Source organism: Rhinatrema bivittatum, chromosome 7 (assembly GCF_901001135.1).
Source record: "Rhinatrema bivittatum chromosome 7, aRhiBiv1.1, whole genome shotgun sequence".
NCBI classification, from domain to species: domain Eukaryota; kingdom Metazoa; phylum Chordata; class Amphibia; order Gymnophiona; family Rhinatrematidae; genus Rhinatrema; species Rhinatrema bivittatum.
This window is the reverse complement of record NC_042621.1, coordinates 53,768,999-53,787,869: the sequence shown is the minus strand read 5'-3', so window position 1 is coordinate 53,787,869 and position 18,871 is coordinate 53,768,999. Positions and strand designations below refer to the sequence as shown.

At 48.1% G+C, this 18,871-nt stretch overlaps 1 protein-coding gene across 1 annotated transcript in view; it reads left to right on the top strand.

The window, feature by feature from the left end:
* GPATCH1 (G-patch domain containing 1) overlaps window positions 1-18,871 on the top strand; it is a 111,405-nt gene that overhangs the window by 56,746 nt on the left and 35,788 nt on the right. Inside the window, exons 12-14 of the mRNA XM_029608394.1 lie at window positions 227-405; window positions 3,694-3,821; window positions 10,555-10,694. Of these exons, the coding sequence (XP_029464254.1) occupies window positions 227-405; window positions 3,694-3,821; window positions 10,555-10,694 (447 nt within the window). The remainder of the gene's footprint in view (window positions 1-226; window positions 406-3,693; window positions 3,822-10,554; window positions 10,695-18,871) is intronic.

Genomic DNA, 18,871 nt, shown 5'->3' with positions numbered 1-18,871 from the left:
TATGAGTTTGCTATATCTGTGTGTGTATCCCCTAATACATTTTTTGTTGGGTGTTCTGTCCATACCAAACTTTCATGCCATCATGGGAGGTGGGGGCATGTAAACACGCACGTCCCAGAAGTTAGTGCGACAGACATTTGTACGTTACTGTTACATGCAGTAAATGAGATGCCTTACATTAATTAAATGTGGTTGCAGTGTTCTTTGAAAGACTTTTCTGTTTTAGATGCCTTGGAGAGCTGTTTAGACCCCGGCATGACAGAGTGGGAGCGAGGAAGAGAACGGGATGAATTTACACGAGCGGCGATGCTGTACAGATCCTCCAGCAAAACACTCTCCTCCAGATTTACTCGGGCCAAGTATGAAGATGACGTGGAGAAAGTGGATGTTCCCAGGGACCAGGAGGTACTTCCTTGCATTACCGCCTTCATATCAAGCAGCAATGGTTGCCTATACCTTGGTGCTGGGAATCAGACCTCTTTCAGTGGACAATAGGAACAGAGAATCCATCACACTAGACTTTTTCTTGGGTGGCGGGATTTTTGTTTAGCCCGGTCCTTTTTTTTTTTTTTTTTACCTTTTAAAAATGTATTTGATTTCTTTTTTTTTTCAAAATCTTTACCATAGGTGAAATGCATTTTAATAGTTGATTATTGTGATGCTTGGTATATTCATAGATCTTTTATCTTTCATATCTGTTTTAAATGTAACCATATGTTTGGCACAGAACTGCTTCGTTATTGCTGTCCAAACTCCGACTACCCAACAAGCAGTAGTTCCCTGTACGTACCCGGATCAGTCCAGACTCCTGGGTTTTGCACCCCCACCCCCTCCTAGCAGATGGAGACAGAAGTTTAGCAACAAAACTCCGCCTTATCTAGGAGGGTGCCACCTACAGTCTGGCAGTATTCTTCTGTCTCCAGCAGGTGGAGGAGGTGCAAAACCTACAGTCTGTGCTAGGGCCTAGCCTAGTGTTCGGTTAGAATTAGGTAAAAGTTTAAAAAGTTAAAATAAAAAGTGTAGGGACAGTCTTGACGGAGACGGACTGCAGTGTGTTCCTGCAAGTCAGGGTCTCCCGCCTCTCAGGGGGTTGGGAGGTCCTGAGGGGACCATCCCCCCTGGTTACAGAGGCTGTTGGTGTTGGGGGTCGAGAACCCTTTGGGCAATACACTCAGCTACTGGGGGTGACACCGGGGAGCCCGGCTCACTCCCCCCAGTAGGTTCAGGACCCGAGGCTGCCGGACAGGTACTTGTAAAAAAAAAAAAAAAAAAAAAAAGTCTTTTTTTTATTTTTAGTGGGATTCAAATCTGTGGCCCTTCCGATCGCGGGTGTGTGTGTGTTTTGGCGCTGTTTCGCCGTGTTTTCGGGGGGGGGCGGTGGTAGTTTTTTGTATCGTTTGCTCCCATGCCGCGTCGGGCCTGCAGCGCGGCGGGGACGGCCTGTGCGCCTCGTGTGTTTCCGGGGGTGAGGGTGCCTCCGCGCCTTCGAAGGGGGTAGTCCTCAGGGTCCAGACAGTTATGGGTGCCTTTGGGGAGCTGCCGGCCGGGATTCCTGGCCCGTTCCCGGGAAGTGCGGGAACGGGTGCCATTTTAGGTCCCTCGGGGTTGGCGGTCCTGGTTGTGGGCGCCATTTTGTCTCCTTTGAGGCCAGTGATTTCTGCAGCGCCTGGGGAGGACAACCTTCCCCCGAGTTTTCCCCTCAGCACGGGGTCCCTGAGCGGGACAGACCCGCGGATAGTGGCAGGACTAATGCTGAGGATACTGCTGCAGGGGACACGGGGGATACCTCATCGGAGTCGTCATTTTCCTCTGATTTTATTTTGCTCATGCATAAAGCCTTTAAGGCTCGCAAGGCAAGTAAGAAAGGGCCTCTCCTCCTGGACTCCCAGCCCCGGCCTCCGAAGCAGGCTCGGCCCCCTCAGGACGTGGGCTCCTCGACCCACCAGCAGCCTAAACCCTTAAGAACCCCGGTGGCTGATCCCGATTCTTCTTCAGATTCGGATGACCAAGAAGACCGAGAGTTCCCTTCACAGCCCCTGAGGGGGGTAGAGGGAGAGGCTGGGCAGCAGCCCGGCGGTGTGAGAGGGGGTTCATGGACTGGACGGGGACTCAAAAATTGTTTCTCATGCGAAAAGAAATTTGCACACACCTTGTCACTCCTTGGAGGGATCATTCAGGTGGCAGAGTACCAATGGACAAGAGTGATATCTTACCAGCGGCTGGCAGCTGGGGTATATCCTTTCAGCATGGCCAGAAATAAGTAGGCCAACCAGATAGGTTGATTGGTCTTTCCCTGCCGTCATGCTTTATAGGGGGGGGGGGGGGGGAAGGAATTTTGAATAGCCCTATGCAGTTGCATGTGTCCGCATGTACTTGGTAACCGCAGATGTTGTAACTACTTTGCAAAGAGAAGGTACTCGGGCAGGTTCCCTTTTGAAATTTCCTACCTTTAAGATACGTGTGTGCAAAGTGCCCATGTGATTTGCATCTGGCTGTTTCTGTGGGGGTAGCCAATTGGGGGCAAAAAAGGTGCACGTATAGTTGGAAACAGTGCCACGTGCACAGTTTCCTTCCTTTCACCCAAACATGCCCCTGGGAACGCCTCTTTTTTTTTAACCTTGCTAAAAGCACGTGTACTGTGAAAAACCAGACTGAGGGGGGGGGGCAGTTTAATTTACCCAGGCTAACTTACCCGAGTAAATATCTTTCTGAAAACTGCCGTCTCTAAATGGAGCAATTTTCAAACCGCCCGCATCATTGAAAAGTACGCAGCCATTTGTAGCACACGTACGTAAGGGCCAGTTTTCAAAGAGAAATCATGTGAGTTGTTTCTTTTTGAAAATCTAAAGGATTTGCACTTGTTTGTGAGGGAGAGCGGGTAATATTGTTGACAGTTTGAAAAGTACAGGTGCCGTGGTGCATCCCCCCTCCCCCACCAGCCTACGCACACCTCCAAGAACACCGCTGAATGCAGGCACCATGTGGACACCACATGTACTTTTCAGCCACACTACAGGAGGGCAATTTTCAAATGGCCAATTTATCCAGGTAAATAGCTTTGAGGTCCATATTCAGCTTCTTTTGACCAGCTCAGAGATAACCTGGGGGTGGGGACATTTTGGGGGGTGGCGTTGGCTCTCTAGGTAAGTTAGCCAGATAAACGCTGATAAACTGCCGGTCCTAAAATTAGCCAGAAAACTCTATCCGGCTAACTTTGAAATAGCTGGGTACATATACACTGTTGTGGCTGCACCACTAAATGGCCAACTGAAGTTTATGCAGCTAACTTGGCTAGCCAGCTGGCAACTGAAAATGGACTTATGTATCAGAGCAATGTTTGCATGAGGCTCTGAAGATCTGCTTTTCTGTTATCACTCTGTGGTCAATCTTTTCACGCAACTGTGCGGAAGCTCCATCTGACTCTGATGAAGGCCCGCCAACCATTTATTGAGACCCATAGTAGTGGAAGTAGCTAAATCGGAGGAACTCTTTAAAAAAAAAAAGTTAATTATATTTTCTCAGAAAACTAGAATGAAAAATGGAATTGTAATGATTTAAATGGCAAAAGTATTAAGACATTATTTTTGCTGGTTCAGCTGCTTTAAGAGATGATGGGATGTTAAAACTGAGCAATGGACAAAAAGAACTAAGTTTCTCTTCATCCAAAATCATAAGACACTTTCAATTTTCCAGGGTAACGTGGATGACAAAGCAGCTGCTGTTAAGATGAAAATGTTTGGCAAGCTTACGAGAGATCAGTTTGAGTGGCACCCTGAAAAGCTGCTGTGTAAACGGTTTAATATTCCCGATCCTTACCCTGGGTAAGCTGTGTCTCAGTATTTTCTGTCTTTGTCTTTTACCTCTGTTATCCTTTGTAGATTATGATGCTTTCAGTTATTTTGTTTTTCCTAACATGCAATGTCTCAAGTATGATGGAGTGCCGACCTTCCACCTCTGGGGATGAAATCTTGTGTCTTCAGAAGGGCGCGCTATCAAAAATCCTATGTCTTGTGGCCACTCAACATGTCGTCTGCACAAGCACACTGCTTCCTCTCTAATGCTGGCAGTGCAGTTTCAAAGCTTACAAGCCGCCTCTGCTGTTCTCGCAGTGCGCAAAATGAGTCGGGAAATTCCCTGAAGTCTGAAAATGAGCGCGGTGCTGGCGTTGTAGAGGGAGTGGTGTGCCAGGAGGGTCCATGTAGCTTCTGATCTAGTGCATGAGTTTTGAGACCACATTCAGCCTGCAGGACCAATACAGCTACTATATCTCTGCATCTCAAGCTCTTCTCCAATAGGTTTTTCTCCCATTCTGTGTCCAAGTGATATTGAATCTGATCCTTCGTGCTCTTTACAGCCAGCCTAGCTCAGGAAGACAGGGGTTCAGATACATATTTCTCCTAGGACAAGCAGGATGGTAGTCCTCACACGTCGGATGGAGCCCGGCACGGAACTTTTGATCTCAAAGATTCTAGAACTCTCAAACATGCTCTACTGAGCATGTGCAACTGTAGTCATCACGCTGCCCCCTAGGCAGCGTCCCTCAGTCTCTCTTTCTTCTGTGGAGCATTGTGGTCGTGGAAGCCATGTATTCACGGTATTCAGCTTTGCTCTCTTCTCACAGTCCCTGGTTTCTCCGTTCCCGAGGCAATGGCACTGCTCTGGCTGGCACCAGCCCTGAGAACTAGTCAAGAGTAGCGCTCTTTCTCGGTCACTCTTAGACGCAGCAGGTCTATTCATGAGGGAGCCTGTCCAGTATTGCTCCCCAATGATGCTCCAGGGTTTCCCCTGTTCAGGAGTCACTTTGATACCTGCTGGACTCTGTGGGCATCTTTTCTTAGAGACCGCTATTGCCAGTTCCCTGTACGTACCCGGATCAGTCCAGACACCTGGGTTTTGCCTCCCTTCCAGCAGATGGAGACAGAGAAAGAGGCTCCGCCTCATAGCCCATGTGCCACCTGTGACTCTTCAGTATTTCTCTGTCTCCAGCAGATGGAAGTAGTGCAAAACCTGTGGTTCTGTATCTGATCCAAGAAAAAAAAAAGATAGAAGAAGAGAGAACGTATGGAAAGAGAAGAATAGTCTCCCAGGGGGTCGGTGGTCCTGGTGGAACTATCTCCCCTGGTTGTAGGCAGGAACGAGCAGGGGTTGGTGACCCCAAAAGTGTGCTCCTTGGTGCGCCGGGGGTGATAGCTAAGGGACCAGTTCCCTCCCCCCTCTTTGCAGCCTCTGCCAACTCTCAGGGAAGGGATTTTCCTCTTGTGTTTCCCTTCCCTGCTGCTGCTAACTGCGAGTTAAAAAAAAAAAAAAAATTGCAGGCGGCCGAAGCACGCAAGCTCTGTTCGCTGCAGGACTTTTGTTTCGTGGCTGGTGAAGCTCGCCCGTGCGAGAGATCGCACTTGGGCGGTGAGTGTTGTGTCGAGGTTCGCTCCCCCCCCCCCCCCCTGTGTTGTTCGGCGTTTCTAGCGTGCCTTGCTGTGCTTCTCCAATGCTCCGCAGCAGCCGATGCTCCGCGTGTGGGGAGAGACTCCCGAGCTGCGCTGTGGCGGGAATTTGTCGCGCCTACTGCCACGGAGGAGAAGGACCCTCCGGTGCTCCTAGGGCAGTCCCCGGCTCACAAGCCTCTTCAGGCCCATTGCCGGCTGCGTTGGGTCGACCCGTTTAGTGGGGGAATGGCGGCCATCTTGGGAGCTTTTCGCGCAGCGGAGAAAGCAGCGAAAGGGGGAAGGGAATTCCCCTGGAGCTTTTTCCTGCTGATTCAAGTCCCAATAGGGCCCGAGGGGTCTCGGGAGAGGTTTCTGATGAGGACCAGGACCCAGTAGTCAGACCTGCTGTGGGGGCCTCCGGATTTTCCCCAGAATTCATCCTGCTTATGCATCAAGCTTTTTTGGCCAGCGGTGCCCGCAAGAGAGGCTCCCTAAGAAGCCGGAAGCTGCAATGGCTGTTCATATCCACAGGATGCATTCCCCTGGGTCCTGGACTCAGTCGCTAGTGGATCCCTTGGAGGGGCCAGACCCAGCTGAGGGACGGACTCATCTTTCTCCTCCCCCTGCGGGGCCGCAGGGGACTGATGATGATGGGGGCCTAGGGGTGCCCCTGGAGGGGGATGACCCTAAGGTGATGCGCTTATTCCAGCGGAATGAACTTGCTCCATTGATCCCGCATGTCCTGGCATCCATGGTAGCAGATCCAAGCCCGAAGACCGTGGATCCGGTTTTGGTGGATTTACAGGGTCCGCCTGCGACTTTTCCCCTACATGAGTTGGTGAAGCAGCTTATGATCTGGGAGTTGGACTTCCCGGAGGCAGGCCTCAAGGTTGGCAGGGCAATGGATAAGCTCTATCCTTTGCCAGAAGATATATTGGAGCTCCTGAAGGTTCCGAAAGTTGATGCCTCGGTCTCGGCAATCATGAAGCGGACCACCATTCCCGTCGCTGGAGCAGCAGCTTTGAAAGATCTGCAGGATCAGAAGCTGGAAGTCCTGCTCAAGCGAATATTCGAGGTCTCGGCATTCGAGTGGCCATCTGCAGCAGTTATATGCTGCGAGCGAGCCTCCGGTGGGTGCAACAGTTACGAAGCGCCCAAGACCTCTCGCCCCCAGAGGCACAGCAGTCGGAGAGATTGGAGGCAGCTGTGGCTTACGACTTACGGCGCCAACGCCCTGTATGACCTTCTTCACACTTCCTCCAGGACTATGGCCTCAGCGATGTCGGCTTGGAGGCTTTTTTGGCTCCATAATTGGGCGGCTGACATGTTGTCGAAGGCACAACTCGGGGCCCTTCCATTTAAAGGGAAGCTCCTTTTTTGGGAGGACTTGGAGCAGCTGATTAAGAATCTGGGGAATAAGCTCCCGGAGGACAAACCATGAGCTCCCAAGGGTTTCCCGACTCGTCCTCGCTACCGGAGTCTGCAACGTTTTTGTCAGAGCAGGGCTCCAGCCTCTGGTCACCACCAGCCCCATAGTTTGCGGATCTAATCAATCTGGCAGTCGACATGCCTCTGTGGTTCAACAATCTACCGAATCTCCTTTGTCAAGGTCCTATATTTTTCGATCAGGCTGATTGCTTTTGTCTAGCAGCTTGGCTTTTGAGAGGAGGCAACTGAGGAAGAAAGGCTATCTGGAGGCTGTCATCTCTACCCTCTTGAGGGCATGTAAGCCCTCCATCTCCATGACGTACAGTCGAATCTGGCAGGTCTGAGTCCTGGTGCGCGCCGCAGGGTCTTGACCCTCGCCGGGCTTCGGTGTCTTCGATTCTCTCCTTCTTGCAGGATGGGCTAACAAAGGGATTATTGTTCAACTCCTTGTGAGTCCAGGTGGCAGCACTGGGGTGTCTGAGGGGCCACAGTCCCTGGTCCACTCTCGCCACTCATCCAGATGTGGACCATTTCCTCAGAGGAGCTAAGCATTTGCGCCCTCCAGTTCACAGAATGTCCTTCCTGGAGCTTGAACCTAGTCCTTAGGGCCCTGTGCAAACCACCTTTTGAGCATCTCAGGAAAGTATCCTTAAAAGACCTCACTCTGAAGGTGGTGGTCTTATTGGCCATTTGCTCAGCTTGAAGGGTTTCAGAACTTCAGGCTTTGTCCTGCAGGGAACCGTTCCTGCAAATTTCGGACTCAGGGGTGTCTTTGAGAATGGTTCTGTCATTGTTGCCCAAGGTAGTCTCTGCTTTTCATGTGAGTCAGTCTGTGGAACTCCCTGCCTTTACAGACCTGGACCTTACGTCCTCCCAAGCTAGGGATCTGAGATCCCTGGATGTCAGGAGGGCTATCTTGCAGTATCTGGAGGTCCCTAATAGTTTTCGCTTGTCCGATCATCTTTTTGTTCTGTGGCATGGCCCGAAGAAGAGGCACCAAGCTTCGAAGGCCACCATTGCATGGTGGCTCAAGGATGCTGTTGCATCTTCTAATATCGGCCGTGGTCGCCCGGTTCCGGAAGATTTTGCGGGCTCATTCTACACATTCCCAGATGGCTTCCTGGGCTGAATGCCAGCTGGTCTCCCCGCAGGAAACTTGCAGGGCGGCCACCTGGAAATCTTTGCACACCTTTGCTAGACACTATCGGTTGGATGTCCAGGCTCCGGGTGTCTGTCATTTTGGGGAGAGTGTGCTTCGAGCGGGACTCTCCATGTCCCACCCTCAGTAGGGGAAGCTTGGGTACATCCCAGGTATCTGGCTTGATCTGGGTACGTACAGGGAAAATTGGGTCTTACCTGCTAATTTTCGTTCCTGTAGAACCACGGATCAGTCCAGACGCCCACCCGTATAGGAGGTTGGCATTTTTGGTGAGTCCACTCGATTTCTGATGTTGGTCTCTCTCTTCATTGGGGTTTGGCATAGGTCCTGCAGATAATTAGACAACCAGTTATTCCTTTTGTTCAATTGTTCCAACTCCCCTGCTCATTCGGGAGGGAAAGAGTTTAACATTCATTTTTGGTTTGTTTATCAATCTTATTGGGCTTGGGTACTGATCAATACTGAAGAGTCACAGGTGGCACACTGGGCTATGAGGCGGAGCTTCTGAAACTTTGTCTCCATCTGTTGGAAGGAAGGCAAAACCCAGGTGTCTGGATTTATCCGTGGTAGTACAGGAACAAAAATTAGCAGGTAAGACCCAATTTTCTTTCATTCTTGCCTACAGGACCCTCCTCTGTGAGGAGAGTTTTAGTCCTTCAAATGGGCAAGCATGCCTTTCACCCTTTCACCATGTCCATGGCCGAGCAGGCTGAGGGCCGAGTGACCCCGCAACAGAGGCCCTGCTCTTTGCACCTGGTAGCGTGCAAGCTATTCTTCCCCTTTTTGGGATCACCCTGTCCTGAGTTATGCAGCGATTTTCCATATGCTTGGCACTCTGTTCTGAGATCGCCCTGGGCCTGCCCCGATGTCCTTCGGGTTTCCAGGCCGATAATGAAATCCTGTTCTACCGAGATTTGTGCATGCGACTCCCTGGCTTCCCAACTCCTCATGGAGTTTTCGGGATTTCTCCCCTCCGGGGTATTTACTCTCAGTTTCTGCTGTTTCTAGCAGGTTGAGGACTCCATCTCGGAGGGTAACTCCCTGCTGGTTTTGGCAGTGAGTTATTCGCTTGGGGTTGATAGACAACCTGGCGACTTGGGCTTGCCCCGGCCGTCCACCAGACTGGTTCCTTGTGTTCTTCACTCCTTCTGACTTTCGGTGGTTTGTCAGGAGAAGGGGAGGAAAGCTAAGGCACTCGTGATATATCTTCTGTATATCTGCCAGGAAGGATACACCACATTTTTCACCATACTCTGGCCATCACTGCCTTTAGCTTTTATCATTTCTCTAGGTTTTCCAAAGGGCCTATCTGCTCCCCTGTGCTATTCTATGACAGGATAAATGAACCTGTTCTTGACAGGTACTCTTGGGGTGAGCTTCAGGCCTATCTCATCTCCCAGCTTGGGAGTTTGGGGCTACAGGTCTGTTTCAGGGATTGCCCCATATCCCCAAAAACCCTTGCGCTGCCCTGGTGGTGAGCTAGGTCTGCTGCTTCGGCACACGGTGTCTGTCCCTGGCCCTGCCATGGCTTGCTGCTTGTTCTCCAAGCGTTGCTTGGAGTTTCTCTGACCATTATGCCTACCAGCCATACCAGGTAGGAGGTCGAGGGACGTGGGCAGCCTGGCAGATTGAGCAGCCTCTTTAGGCTCTTTTTGCTGCGTGCCACATGGTAGGCTTCAATGGCATTTTGAGCGCTTTTGGTCCTTCAGATGTCAGTGGACTGCAGTTTCTTCTGGTGGGCTCTCGGGCCCCAGTTGTTTTTCTGTTGTCTTAATACCAAAGGAAACTGTGCAGTCTTTCTCTTGTCTGCATCTCTGAATTCTTCCTATATCCAGGAAGTTCTATACCTACTGTTAGGGTTTACTTTCAGGAACCCTGCTTGTACTGATTTCCGAGATGTGGAGTTTGCTTCTGCTTGCACTCGCATCACTCCTCTGCCTTAGGCCCCTCTGCTGCGCATGATGGTTTGTGTCTGTCTTTCTATGGCTTTTCTTTGTAGAACCACTCTTCTCCACCCTGGACCCCCTGGTGGGTTGGCTGCCTCTCAGGCAAAGGAGGGAGGTAGTGCTTCAGCACTGTGTGGTTTCCCACTTTGTCCTGCTCAGACAGCCTGTAGCTAGGGATTAACCCATGTGTGAGGACTACCATCCTGCTTGTCCTAGGAGAAAGCAGAGTTGCTTACCTGGAACAGGTATTCTCTTAGGACAGACCTTTTGAAAACCTCCTGCCTCCCCTGGGAGTTCGTTTCTCCATGTATGAGCTATATCATGGACTGAGGGATTCTGCCTAAGCGGCAGGGTTATGACTACAGCTGCACATGCTCAGTAGGGCATGTTTGAGAGTTCTAGAATCTTTGAGACCAGTTCCGTGCCGGGCTCCATTCAGTGATGTCACCCATGTATGAAGACTAACATTCTGCTGTTCTCGGAGAACACCTGTTACAGGTAAGCAACTCTGCTTTCTTCCCATGAAAATGTTACAAATACTTGTACTTGCTTTGCAAATCCTAGTTGGTATCATACAGTCTTTCATTTTTGTCCTCAGTTCAACTATCATTGGCTTACCAACAGTGAAACGTGATAAGTATTCAGTCTTCAACTTCCTAAGTATACCAGAGACGTCACCCCTTCCAACGATAAGTGAAACAAAAAGTGACAAAGTGCATCCTGGGAACAACCAAAACAGTACGTTGGGAATAAGCTAACATTTTAAGAATAAAATCATAAGTCTTTACTTATGCCAATGTTGGGTCAGGGGCCGCACAGCAGTCAAGTTTCAGGATATCCCTGTTGAATATGCATGAGAGAGATTTGCATACAAGTGAGGCAGTGTCTATGCAAATCTACTACAAGCAAATTCATAAGGAATATCTTGAAAATCTGACCAGTGTTTGGCCCTTGAGGGCTGGATGTTTCCCACTCCTGACTTATGCTGCATGCCTTCATGTTTTTGTTTTTTTTTTCTTAACATGAAGCTTAAGAAAATGGAAGAGAGCTGTTTTCAGAAACATAAGGATATTTGCTGTTTCTTTGTGGAATAGCCCTTCATATACCATAGGCCAGTGGTTTTTAAGTCAGTCCTGGAGGCTCACTTAGATAGCTTAGTTTTCATTTCTTAGGGACCAGTCAGATGAATCCAGAACAAGTGGGTTATGCACCTCTACCAGCAGATGTCACAGTATATAAACTCATGCAGTGACATCAGCCTGCCAGTATTCTCCGTCTCCAGCAGATAGTGGACATGCATCTCCCTACTGGGGATTGCTTCATTTTGAAAAAGGAGAAATAAGAAAAATAAATTCGCCCTACTCTCCTGTGGTGAAACCAAATGGTCCCGCCACTAGTTGAGAATTCCTGAGGTGATTTCAATGATCCCTCAGATGAGTGCTTTGGTTCGGTAGCTGTCTTTTCAGCCAGCATGGACTTAGCTGATTAAGCAGCTGAAAAGCAGCAGGTGCAGGAAGCTGAGCGCAGCGGTGACAGCACATGTCCTCTCCCCTCTGTACTCAGCCAGGTAAGGCTTCCTCCTTCCCCCGGTCTCCGTGTTCGGTGCACTGTTCCGAAGTTCATTCTGCTCCGTGGGAAGTCGAGGGACGTGGGCAGCCTGGCAGGTTGAGCAGTCTCTTTAGGCTCTTTTTGCTGCGCGTCACATGGTAGGCTTCAATGGCGTTTTGAGCGCTTTTGTTAGGCTGCCCTCTACAAGTTTGTCGGTTTGGTGTGTGTGTCTAGCTGTGCGTCTAGGTTGTGCATCCAGTTTTTGGACACACAGACTACAAAGTCTGTGTGTCCAAGTTAAGTGGCACCATTAGTGGCCGCACACGTACCTGTGAGCGCAAGTTGTGTGTTGCTGTGCGCTTACATTTGTGGTGCTTATCCTAAGGAAGCCTAGATATTGGGATGCCTAGGTGTGAGATTCCTAATTTTTGGATACCTAGGTTGGACGCCTAGAATTTTTGGATGTCTTAAAAACCCCCAAAACAAAACATAAAAAACAGCTAGATGCATACCTCTGGTCGCTGCTCAGTGCATTGTCGACCATAATAGTGTCTATACCTAAGAAAAGCACCGTATTTTCTTGAGACATGGGCACTGGAACCACAGCCCTCAGACTGAGAAGCCTTGCTAATGTACCTTCCACTGCTTGCTTCTTCTGCGGGGAGTAGCAGGGAGATTCCATGAACACATCCCGAAGAACACTTTGAAACTCCATCACATATCCTTCTCATATCACTTCCAGGACCCATTGATCCAATGTGATTTTTGACCCATCTCTGATAAAAGAGAGAGAGGCATCCCCCTATCTCCTGTTCCCAGGGGTGGGTTGGCAAACCTTCATTGGAGGCTCGGGAGGTTGCACTACCCAAGCCTTCTCCCCTTCAATGTTGTCTGGGTTGAAAGGACTGAGACCTACCGAAGGTTAAGTCCTCTAAAGGGTCAAAAACACTTGGATCTTCTAACAGGAATGGTGAATAAAACAGAAAATATAATGCCTCTGTATCGCTCCATGGTGAGACCGCACCTTGAATACTGTGTACAATTCTGGTCACTGCATCTCAAAAAAGATATACCGTAGTTGTGATGGAGAAGGTACAGAGAAGGGCGACCAAAATGATAAAGGGAATGGAACAGCTCCCCTATGAGGAAAGACTAAAAAGGTTAGGACATTTTAGCTTGGAGAAGAGACAGCTGAGCGGGGATATGATAGAGGTGTTTAAAATCATGAGAGGTCTAGAATGGGTTAATGTGAATCAGTTATTTATTCTTTTGGATAATAGAAAGACTAGGGGGCACTCCATGAAGTTAGCATGTGGCACATTTAAAACTAATCGGAGAAAGTTCTTTTTCACTCAACGCACAATTAAACTCTGGAATTTGTTGCCTGAGGATGTGGTTAGTGCAGTTAGTGTTGCTGGGTTTAAAAAAGGACTGGATAAGTTCTTGGAGGAGAAGTCCATTACCTGCTATTAATTAAATTGTCTTAGAAAACAGCCACTGCTATCACTAGCAGCAGTAGCATAGAATAGACAGCTTTTTGGGTACTTGCCAGGTACTTATGGCCTGGATTGGCGACTGTTGGAAACAGAATGCTGGGCTTGATGGACTCTTGGACTGACCCAGTATAGCATGTTCTTATGTCCCATGTTAAAGGAGCACGGCATCTGCTTCTTATCCTCCAGCAAACGAGGAACCAGTGATTTGCCCCACATACTGGCCAGTTTCTCCAACTCATTCACAAACAATGGTGAGCCTTTAAAGGGCAATTTGGTGAGGTTAGCCTTGGAGGTCGCATTGGGCGACCAATTTCTCAGCCATAACTGATGCCTGGCCACTACTATCGAAGCCACCCCTCTGGCTGACGTTCGTACCAAATCACAGTCCGCATCCGCCAAGAAGGTAGCAGCTGGTTCCATAACTGCCCTGGAGTTTACCCCAGAGTCACTGACCTCCTGGGAGAGAAGCAAAAAAGAGTGAGCCACCAAGGAACATCAAGAAGCGATCTGTAAGGTCATTGCCACTGCTTCAAATGCTTGCTTAAGGATAGTCTCAATCTTTCTATCATGACCATCCTTCAAGGCCGCTCCTCCTTCCAGGGAACAATAGTCCACTTGGAGACTGCTCATACAAGTGCATCTACCTTCGGAAAATGTAATTGCTCACTTATTACTGGATCCAGAGGATACAGGGCTTCCAAAATTCGACCCCCTTTGAAATTAGCCTCTACGGCACCCCTCTCAAGTTTGATCAATTCTTTAATGGCCTTAGTGTTTGGATAATTGCCAGGTTCTTGTGGCCTGGTTTGGCCTCTGTTGGAAACAGGATGCTGGGCTTGATGGACTCTTGGTCTGACCCAGCATGACAATTTCTTGTGTTCTTATGTTCCATCATGGGGAAAAACAAGAGGCTTTATGGCAAGGAAACTAAAATGGGATTTCTCTTTGGTTCAGACAAGGAATCTATTACAGGAACCCAGAGCATTTTCAAGGTTGGAAAATCAGAACTGGCAGTTCATTTCTATGAAAGAACCGTAGCATAGTTCTATCCTGTTCTAATTCTGGAGGAATTTCACTATCCTCAAGAGAGTCAGGATTGGTGGTGTCATCAGTGCCATCCGAATCTCTGTTGGGCAGCCCTGCTGCCGTTTTGGGAGTATTCCGGCGCTTAACAGTAGGTCCAGGCAAGGTTCCTACCTGTGACTCTGCTCTGGGAGCATTGGACAGGGCTGAGGATTGCGCCTGAAAAAAGGATTACTATCCCTGGAAAAATTCTACCCTTGAAAATATAGAAGCATCCATACCAGGAGGTACCTGAGGTGTACTTACTAAGCCACTTTCCCTTGCTGAAGAACCTGTTAGAGGAGCTCCAAATTCAGGCACCCCACCTGACACGTCTTTACCCAGGCCCACATCTGGCTGGGAAGAACCAGGCGTAGTGAAATCAGAGGAAGATAATCTTCCCTGAGCTTCCAAACAGCACTGACAGCTGAGATGCCCGAATATGACAGGCAGTGCAAAGAGAAAGGCACTTAGGATATTCCATTTATTTCGTGGTGGCCAAGAAGGGCTCTATTCGTCCCATCCTGGATCTCAAAGGTGTCAACCGTCATCTGTGAGTGAAACATTTTTGCATAGAAACCTTGCATTTGGTGATAATGGCCATGCAGTCGGGGGAATTTCTGACCTCTCTGGATCTGTCAGAGGTGTATCTTCACATTCCCATCTGCCTAGAACATCAGTGCTTTCTGCGGTTTGCAGTTCTGGAATGCCATTATCAGTTTCCGGCACTGCTCTTTGGTCTGTCCACCACTGCCAGGACCTTTTCCAAGGTAATGGTAGTAGTTGCAGCAGAGTTGAGAGAGGATGGGATACTAGTACACCTATATTTAGACGACTGGCTGATTCAAGCCAAGTCACTGGAAAAGAGCCTCCTGGTGACTCGCAAGGTGATTTTCCTGTTGCAGGAGCTTGGCTGGGTGGTGAACCTGGTCAAGAACAGCCTTCAGCCTGCTCAGTCTTTGGAATTCCGTGGGCAGGGACAAGGTTTTACTACCGGAAGCTCAAATTCAGAAGTTGCTGGCACAGCTCCCTCTATTGATGAACATTCTGCACCCAACCATATGGTCCTACCTGCAAGTACTTGGCTTAATGGTGACTCTGGAAGTGGTACCTTGGGTGAAGGGGCATATGCGTCCTCTTTGGTGTTCTCTGCTGTCTTGGTGGAACCCGCAGTCTCAGGACTATTCAATTTGGCTTCTTCTGCCAATGGAGGTGGTCTCCCAACTGCAGTGGTGGCTGCAGGTGCACCATCTAAAGAGGGGAGTTTCCCTAAATCCACCACTATCAGGAGCTGACAGTGCAAGGGTGCTGGAATACAGAAGAGCCTGTCTGTTACATCAGTCGACAGGGAGGTACCAAGAGCCAACAAGTGTTGCAGGAAATAGATCAACTGATGGAATGGGCAGAAGTGCACCTCCAGATGATCTCAGCCTCGCACATAACAGGAAAAGACAATGTAAGAACAGACTTTCTCAGCAGGGAGAGTCTAGACCCAGGAGAGTGGGCGTTGTCAGATGAGGCATTTCAGCAGATTCTGGATTGCTGGGATCTCCCATTCCAAGACCTGTTGGCAACTTTGCACCATGCGAAAGTTCCACAGTTCTTCATCCGCAGGAGAGATTGAAGTCATTGGGGATAGATGTCCTAGTGCAGGAGTGGCCAGAAGACAAGATGCTGTATGCTTTTCCTCCATGACCCATGCTGGGCAGATTGGTTCGAAGGATCGAGTGCCACAGAAGGATGATGCTCTTGGTTGCTCCAGATTGGCCCAGGAGACCGTGGTATGCAGATCTGCGGAGGCTCCTGGTGGACTTGTCACTTCGTCTTCCGGCGCACAGGAACCTGCTGTGGCAGAGTCCTTTTTCTTCATGAAGAACTGACTCGATTTTGTCTTACGGTTTGGCCCTTGAAAGGCTTGATTGCTGAAACATGAATTCTCAGTGGCAGTGATTTCCACCTTGCTAAGAGCTAGAAAGTTCTCCACTTCCTTGGTCTATGTGCGGGTTTGGCGAACGTTTGAGGCCTGGTGTGGGGATCTAGATACTCTTCCTTTTTCAGTCAAGATCCCTCTCTTTTTGAAATTTCTGCAGGATGGCTTGAATAAAGGCTTGGCCCTCAATTCCTTAAAGGCGCAAGTAACGGCTCTTGCCTGTTTCAGAGGTCAGGTGAATGGTGGATCCTTGTCGGCTCATCCTGATGTGGCCCGTTTCAAGAAAGGAGTGAAACATCTTCATCTTCCTTTGCTGTTTCCGGTGCCACTATGGAGTCTTAATTTGGTATTGGATTTCTTGGCAGGCTATACATTTAGATCGCTGCATATTCTATCCTTGAGGTTACTGACCTTGAAAATGGTGTTTCTTGTGGCAATTTGTTCTGCGTGTAGGGTTTCCAAACTGCAGATCTTGTCTTTCCAGGAGCCATTCCTCTGGATGACTCCAGGGGCAGTACACCTGCATACTGTTTCTTCCTTTTTACCAAAGATGGTCACTGACTTTCACTTGAATCAATCCATCTCCCTGCCATCTCTCTACAGAGAGAGAGATGTAGAAGAGTTTCGTGTATTTCAATCCTTGGATGTCAAGAGACATATTGTCAGGTATCTGGAGGTTACTAAGCATTTGCAGTAGTCGGATCACCTGTTTATCCTTTACAACAGTACTAGACAGGGAGAGCCGGCCTCGCGGGCTACCATAGCTTGCTGGATTAAAGAGGTAGTCATGGCTGCATACATGGATGCTGGGGGGCCATTACCTAGTCAGGTTAGGGCTCATTCCACTAGGGCTCAGTCAGTGTCATGGGCGAAGATGAAATTGTTGTCTCCTGTCGACATTTGCCGATCTGCAACATGGTCCTCCTTACACACCTTTTCCAGATATTATCATCTGGATGTGCAAGCCCGGGAGGATGCAGCAATTTTGACTGGACCGTGGGCAGCCTCCCATGAGGCATTTCCCTTTGAAAATGTGCTTGTATGTTTGAATCTGCACCCAGGAAAGTATGAAACTTGCTCTCTAAAAATGTTAACTGAATGGCTGAAAAGAGTTTCTCTTATTATCTATGGCAGAGGCTCCCAGCCCAATCCTGGAGGCAGACCTAACCAGGTTGAATATGCATATGAGAGATTTCCATTCACTGGGTTTCCAACATATGCATGGAGTCTGTAGCACTTTTCCACTTTATAGTATTGTTATTATTTATTTATTTTTCAAGTTTTTCTGTACCGGTGTACGGACCAAACCTTCATATCGGTTTACAATATCCACAACATACAAAATATCAGCGTTAAATAACAATAAGTATATACTATCAACATTCAGTTAAAATAATAAATACATCAATACATAAACTCTAAAAAGCCTAATACAACTAAAATAGCTAAAAGTTCCTTATACTAGGTCCTGCATATATTTTCTCTCAGTCTGAGTCTGCCTTGTTGTTCTCATTCTCAGGAAAGGCCTGTTTAAAAAGCCATGTTTTAAAGAGTTTTTTTAAATTCATGCTATCTTGATTCTAGCCTTAATTCAACAGGCAAGGTGTTCCAAATTTTAGGTGCTGCAAGGGATAATGCCCTTTCTCTCACTGATGTTGGAAATTACCTGAACATTATCAGGTTTAGGTTATTTTCAATTTGGATAACTTTCAGAACCATGGTTGACCCTTGCACCAAGTTTCAAGGTGATTGGTCCAGTTTAAAATGATATTGTCTTTGAGGCCTTCACAATCCGCATTCGAAACAATGTGAATATAACGGGAATAAGGACGGGGGAATTCTCATCGAAATTATCGCTCTTTGCGGATGACATTCTGTTTACCATTACGAATCCTACAGAATTTCTAACGATGATTAATGCGGAAATAACTGCGTTTAGCTAAATTTCAGGCTTTAAGATAAATTGGGACAAATCTGAGAGACTCAATATTTCCATGCCTGAAGTCCTTGCTGAATCTATTAAACAAACACGCCCTTTTAAGTGGGCGCCCGAAAAAATAAAATACCTAGGTATCTATATTGGCAACGCGGATAACTTGTTCCAACTCAATTACCCACCGTTAATGTCAAAGATCTACAAAGATTTAGAAGAATGAGACCGCTACCACATCTCCTGGCTAGGACGGTTGGCAGTCCTAAAAATGAACATACTTCCCTGCATTTTATATCTCTTACATACCTTGTCTTTGGTAATCCCTAAGAAACTTTTAGAAAAGTGGCAACAGAGGCTTCTCAAATATCTCTGGAAGGGGAAACGTCCGAGAGTGGCTAAACGGACACTTTATATGTCTAAACCTCAAGGGAGTATGGGAATGCCAAATCTACATTTACTACCAGGGGGCAGCACAATTGCCAGCTATTTTATGCCAGCTATTTTATGCCAGCTATTTTATGCCAGCTATTTTATGCCAGCTATTTTATGCCAGCTATTTATTGCCAGCTATTTTATGCCAGCTATTATTGGCTGGCATAAAAGTACAAAATAAAAAACCCTGGGTGATGTTGGAACAAGCGTCTTTAGGAAACACACCACTTCAAGCCATACTGTGGCAACACCAGAATACTTGGCACCCCAGGTCCAGCTTACCTGATGCAGTAGTAGCTACTCTAAGCGCCTGGGATCGATGGAAAAAACAATTAGTGGGCACAAGAGTCTATTACCATAGCACCTATTTATTTCATAACTGCACCTTTAGTCCTGATTGTAATGTTGTAGTTCACAAAAAATGGACCACTTTAGGAATAAAACAATTGCAACATATCTGGGAATCAGGCGGGATGATTTTCTTCCCATCATTAAGTAAGCGCTATGGTCTATC